Genomic DNA, 6,812 nt, shown 5'->3' with positions numbered 1-6,812 from the left:
TGTTTCACACTGTCTCTGTTATGCGAAAAGGAATGCTTTAAAGTTGCTCTAACGTAGTTCAAGCAGGCTCAAAACCTCAGATTACACTGGAAGAAAAAGCTGAACCTAGAGGCTCTTGGATGCACCTCCTAGCAGTTTAGGTTTGAGTGGACTTGTCTTCGTTGGGAAAGAAAGCTGGTGTAAAGTGGCGCTAACTACAAGTGTCTTAGAGTTATCGCACACACTTCAAAGGAAGTGGAACAAAGTATATTTTGGAAACAGTCTTCTTTTCCACATTTGCTTTATGGCGGCTTCAGGGTTTGGGGTAGAAGACCAAGTGTGCCAGAAAGTTCTTTGCCATGACAGATATCTTGGTCTGTGGAGAGTTCCAGGACAGTCAGGGCCACACAGTGAAAAACTCTGTCTCAAAACAATCCCTCCATAAACAAACAAACAAACAAAACTAAGTGTGGAGGCAAAGGTAGGGCAGTCTCTGAGCTCCAGGTCAGCTTCATCTACAGAGAAAGTTCTAGGATTCAGGGCCACATAGAAACCGTATCTGGAAAAACCACCCTCCCCCAAAGAAAAACAAAACAACAACTAAGTTAGGACCTGGAGAGATGGCTCAGCATTTAAGTGTACATACAGGGACTGGAATTAAGATCCCAGAACCTACCGTCAGGCATCTCACAACTACCTCTAACTCTAGCCACACACACACACCTACCTACCTTCCAGAAAAAGGAGGGAACTCAGACTGAAAGTCAAAATTTGAGATAACCTTTTCTATGTTGGCTTTTTTTCTTTTTAACTTATTTTTTAAAAAGCCTGTTTCTCGTAACTTTTTTTTTTTTTTTTTTTTTTTTTAACCTGCAGTTATATCTGTGCATCAGTTGTGTGGCTGGAGTCTTTGGAGGCTGGAAGAGAGTATCAGAGCCCTGGAACTGGAGTTAGCACCAAGTGGGTCCTGGGAATTGAACCCATGTTCTCCTGTAGAGCAGCTGGTACTCTTAACCACTGAGCTGTCTCTTCACTGGTTTTTCTAAGAAAGTTTTTATTAAAAAAGGTCAGGCCTGGAGCTGCTAATATCTCATTACATTAGCAGCTTTTGGGCACACAAAGACAGTTTACTTGGCAAGTTGAAAAGAGATGCCATAGTTGGACAAGTATACAGAAATCTTCCCTGGCTCTCTCTGGGTATGGAGTGAAGAAATGATTATTTGGGTGTCAGAACCTGAAGATTTCAAACAAACAATTTTCTTTGTACTTCAAAAATAAAAGTGTCGGGGCTGGAGAGATGGCTCAGAGGTTAAGAGCACTGCCTGCTCTTCCAGAGGTCCTGAGTTCAATTCCCAGAAACCACATGGTAGCTCACAACTATCTATAATGGGGTCTGGTGCCCTCTTCTGGCCTGCAGGCATACACACAGACAGAATATTGTATGCATAATAAATAAATATTTAAAAAAAAATAAATAAAAGTGTCAGCACCCACACTATCAGAAGCTGTGTTCCTCCTCACCTGTGTTCCCCGGCATACCATCAAACAACTCACAGTCAAGTTCCACGACGCTACACAGGGATTCATAAACACCCAGGTCACATTGTGAGGATGTATTCATTTATAAACAGAGCCCCTTATATTATAAACATTTACATACAGCATTTTAAATACTCCTGTCAAAATATAAGATGTTGTGCTTTGAGCTTTATAAAACTTATTTCAAGTAATGAATTTTTGAGACGATTTTAATACTTTGAATATAGTAACATAAAAACTGTACATCACTACTGAAAACAGCATTTCCTTTCTTAAGAGAGTGCTCCTTGTCTGTCTGGGGAGCACTAGAGTGAATGGGATATGAGCCATGATGGAATCACTTTGCTACTACCTGACCTGCTATGCCTTTCCTGTTAGGGCAACATGGGGGCAGCCTGGAAAACAATTACTTTCACATTGTACCAGCCAGTGCGCAGATGTGGTTCTCAATTTAGCCAAACATGAAAGCATCTGGGCATATATATTAATGTCTGGATCCATCCCCAGTAATATTAATGAACTGACGAAATGTGGCTTCTTTTGATGTGAGAACCACTGGTAAAATGAACTTCTAAATACACTTGACTTTTTAGTGTATCAAGACTCAGTACTGAATCCAGTTTTTGGCAATAAATGATGATAGATTTAAATGCTGTTTGCAGCACAACAAAAACAATTCTGAATGAACAGCACTTTACATTGCATCAGTATCAAACTGTATAGTACTTGAAAAAGCAGCAATAATGTTAGCAATAGTCAACGACTGGCAAAACCTCCCACTTACATCAAACACAACAATTGCAGATGTAAGCTTTTCCTTGTCTCTCAGGACCCTTAAACCCAGTTCTGCGGAAACTTGCAAACTTAACCACGCATCATCCTGGATATCTGGCTTCTTGATTCAGAAAATTGCTCTTTGGTGTATTGCTTTTACGATTAATTTTCCTTAAATATTAAAAAGCACCGTATTTACTCTTAACTGAAGAAAAAAACTGAGGTATAATGTATCAACTAATCACTATTTTAAATCCAGTGGCTAAATTTAGTGTTTAATCCGATAATCTGGGTTGATTTACAGTGAATAGGAATACGGAGGCTTCAAAAAATGGCGACAAAAACCGAACCTCTATGCTCAACTGCATATACCACCACTGCATTCTTTTTAAATGACAGAAGGAAGGGGCAGTTCTTCCAAAGCCACGAAAGCAGCCAAGTCAGCCGTCCCCTTAACTGGCGTCCATGTAAATAAAGCCAGTTCGAAAGCAGTTCATGGATAGTGAACTGTGTCTTTCGGGGCCCATGCTGCCCACCCAGAACCTCAGAACGCTGAAGCCGAAGGGTCTTCTGAGATCGCCAGCCCGTCAGTCGGTGGCAACTGCTCCAGGCGCACGGACTCCGGAGCACAGTCCAGTGGGTGCCGTGGATTGTGGCGATGCCTGGCTGGTCCCGCTTCCTAAGACGGACGGTCACACCGGGAGAACGTTGGTGAGGCTCGCCCCACGATTCAGGCGGCCAAGGGCTAGGCGCAGCGCCGTCACGCCGCCCCAGGGCAGGAGCCCCAGCAGCGCGTAGAGCAGTGCGGCGACCTGCGCGCACGCGCCGAGCGCCGTCAGCACCGTACTGCGCAGGACCAGCGCGGAGTAGAGCGTGGCGCCCAAGGCGGCGGCGTAGGCCAGCGCGGTTCGCGACGGCGTCTCCTCGCCCCGCAGCAGGCGCCCGCAGGACGGGCCGCCCCGCAGCAGCGCCGCGCTCGCCAGCGCCAGCACCGAGCCCAGCGACCAGAGCAGCGCGAACTTTCGCGCGCGCAGCAGCAGCACCGGCGCATACAGCGCCGCCAGGCCGAAGCAGAGCGCGGCCAGCAGCAGGCCCAGGCCGCCCGCCGCCAGGCGCTGCCCGCGCGTCACTTTTGGCATGCACTGCGAGCCCGCGGGCGGCGGCTCGGCGGAGCTCCGCGGCCACGGCCATCGCAGAGCCGTGCGGCCTAGCCACGCCGCGGCGGCTCCGTCCCCGGCCTCAGGCTCTTCGGCCGTCCTCGCGGCGAGCAGCGGCTCGGCGGCTGCCGGCCTGTTCGCTTTACCCTGCATCAGGTAGTCCTGCAGTTGGCGGTGGAGATCCGCCATTTCGGACCGGGTGCCGGTGGAAACGGGGCTGACACTTCCGGGTTCTGGCGCCCGCAAGCGGAAGTAGCTAGATTCCCCAGACTGCGGTTGGTCGGCCACGGCGGAAGGGTGTTGTCCAAGGCTTTGCGGAAGTCCCGGAGTAGGCGGCACAGCTGTGCTCCTGATCTTACGTTGTAGTCATGGAATAAATCCCGTCAGGGTTAAAAAAATAGTCGAGAGTGGCTGTGGTAGTAAAGGGATGCACTTAGGGAGACTCTGCTGGCATAATGAATATTGACTGTCAGGTGACTAACATTGTTAACATTTTGCTAAATGGAGGAATCTGGGGAAGGGGTACACAGAATTTCTCTCACCCTCCCTGCCCCTCCCCTCTCTTCCTTCCTTCCTTCCTTCCTTCCTTCCTTCCTTCCTTCCTTCCTTCCTTCCTTCCTTCCTTCCTTCCTTCCTTCCTTCTTTTCTTTTCTTTTCTTTCTTTCTTTGCAGTTGTCTACATTTCTACGGTTACCTCAGTTCTAATGAAGGAGCTGGAGAGATGGCTAGCGGTTCTTGCCGCTCTTGCAGAGAACCCAGGTTCGGATCCCAGCACCCACATGGCATCTAACAACCACCGGTAATTTCAGTTCCAGGGGATCTGATGCCCTCTTCTAGCCTCCGCTGAGGCTGCAGGTATGTGGTACACGTGCAAACATGCAGGCAGATCACCCATATATAAAAAAATAAAAATTTAACTTAAAAATTTACACCTACAGAGCTTAGGTTATCCCCTTTGAAAGTAGAGTTTGTAAAGGACTGACTCCCGGCCCACTCCTGGTTTCCGTTTGTTTTTGTCTTTTTGTTTTTGAATTACTTCTTTTATATTTTGAGAATATAATTATATTGTGTCTCCCATCTTTTCCCTCCCTTCAAACCCTCCCAAACATCCTTACCCTCTTTCAAATTTGTGGACTCTTTCTCTTTCATAATTGTTATTACATGCATGTACATGCATATGTACACATTTCCAGATATAACGTTACTTGTATGTTTTCAGAACTGGTTATCTGATGTTGGATAACCAGTTAGTATGCTTTACCCCCAGGGAATTCTATTTCTCCCACTCAACATTCCTTAGCTGTTTGTAGTTCTCTGTGCTGGGTGACATCTCCCATCCACTTTGGCCTATCATACTAGCCTTTCATTTCCTTGGTTAAATCTCTCTCTCTCTCTCTCTCTCTCTCTCTCTCTCTCTCTCTCTCTCTCTCTCTCACACACACACACACACACACACACACACACGGAGGTTAAGTGGAATTATTTTCCAAATTTCGTACTTGGTAGTTTGTCATTAGTATATAGGAATGCTACTAATTTTTGTGTATTGTGTATTCTGCTACTTTGATGAATGTGTTTGTCAACCATATTTCTTGTGGAGTCTTTACAGCCTTTTATATCTAGAGTCATATATGCAAATAAAGATACTTTTCCTTCTCTATCGTCTCCTTCACTTGTCTTATTGCTCCAGCTAAAGATTTTATATACAGTCTTGTCTTGTTCCTGATTTTAGTGGAAATGCTTTGAGTTTTTCTGTGTTTAGCCAGATGTTGGCTGAGGAAATCTGTGTGTTGCCTTTATTATGTAGAGAAATGTCACAGATTCTCTAGAACTTTCATTATGAAGGTATGTTAGATTTTTGTTAAAGGCCTTTTCTGCATCTAATAAGATGATTACATGCTTTCTTTTAGTGTGACTACATGGTGGATTATTTTTCTATCTTTTAGTGTGTTTATGTGGTGGATTTATTGACTTACATATGTTAAACCATCCTAGCATCTCTGGGATGAAACTGATTTGATCATGGTGATCTTTTTGATTTTTGTTAAACTCAGTCTGCAAGTATTTTATTGAGGATTTTTGCATCCATGTTCAACAGAAATATTGGCCTATAATTTTCTTTCCTTTGTTGCTGTTGTTGGGCCTTTGTCTGGTTTTGGTATCAGACTATAGTAACTTTGTAAAAGGAATTTGGAAGTGTTTCTTCCGTTTGTACTTTACACATAATTTGAGAAGTATTGGTATTAATTCCTTGAAAGTGTGGTAGAATTCTGCATTCAGTTCATCTGGCCCTAGACTGTTTCAGTTGGGATTTTGTTTTGTTTTGTTTTTAACTTTTTATTGATTCTTTGTGAATTTCATATCGTGCACCCCAATCCCACTCATCTCTCTGTTCCTCCTTATCTGCCCTGCAACCTCTCCTCCCAAAAGAAAGCAAACAAACACAGATCTCACTGTAGAATCTGCAGTGTAACACAGTACCCCCTAACATATGTTCATTGCAGTGAGTCATCGGTGTGGTTGGAGGCCTCTGGCTTCTTCTCCACTATCAATACTGGGTCCTCACCAGAACTCCTCTAGGACATCCTGTTGTTGCCCCGGGTTACGGAGATGCTGCAGCTTTGGTTCTGCAGGACTGGACTCTCTACCTGCTCCAGCAGGTCGTAGATGGGGTAGATGTTGGGGTGGGCCAACTCAAAGTCCTGGATCTGGGCCTAGGTGGTAGCTGAGCTGGTCAATCCACCCCTTCTCCTGCAGCTACACAACCAGGGCCAGCTCTCCTGCTTTGCCCAGGGGAGTGGTGTGGTCAGCTCTCCTGAGCTTATGCCATTGGGGTTAGGTCTCCCTCACCCACGCCACCAGGACCAGCTCTGCTGTGCTGCCCAGGAGAGGTGAGAGGCTGCTCCTGCTGTCATGCCCTTGAGGCCAGCTCTCCAGGAAGATTTTTATAAAGGGATTTTTATTTTATTTTATTTGTATGGGTGTTTTGCCTGCATGTCTGTCTGTGTACCACATGCATGTAGTGCCCATGGAGGCCAGAAAATGGCATTGGATTTCTGGAACTGGAGTTACAAATGGTTGTGAGTCATCATGTGGGTGCTGGGAATCAAACTGAGACCTCTGCAAGTACAACCCGTCTCCTTACTGTTGAGCCATCTCTCCAGTCCCTTGTGGGGAGATTTTCAGTCACTCGTTCTAGCCCATTGAATGCCATGGTTTATGTACGTTATCTCATCTTAGCTTTGGTGGATAATATATATCTAGAAATTAACCCTTTCCTTTTAGACTTTGACATTGGTAGAATGCAGATTTTTTTAAAATGAAATCTTTATTATTTCTTGCATTTTCTTAGTGTTTGTTGCA

At 45.4% G+C, this 6,812-nt stretch overlaps 1 protein-coding gene across 1 annotated transcript; it reads right to left on the bottom strand.

Annotated features, from left to right (window-relative positions):
* Positions 1–513: 513 nt before the first annotated feature.
* Sft2d3 (SFT2 domain containing 3) lies at positions 514–5,057 on the bottom strand. The gene has a single exon (XM_057789210.1). It carries the CDS (start codon positions 3,636–3,638, stop codon positions 2,985–2,987), a length of 654 nt encoding a protein of 217 aa, XP_057645193.1. The 5' UTR covers positions 3,639–5,057; the 3' UTR covers positions 514–2,984.
* Between the last annotated feature and the right edge of the window lie 1,755 nt (positions 5,058–6,812).

Source organism: Chionomys nivalis, chromosome 14, assembly GCF_950005125.1.
Source record: "Chionomys nivalis chromosome 14, mChiNiv1.1, whole genome shotgun sequence".
In the NCBI taxonomy this organism is placed as follows: Eukaryota; Metazoa; Chordata; class Mammalia; order Rodentia; family Cricetidae; genus Chionomys; species Chionomys nivalis.
This window is presented reverse-complemented; position numbering and strand designations above follow the sequence as displayed.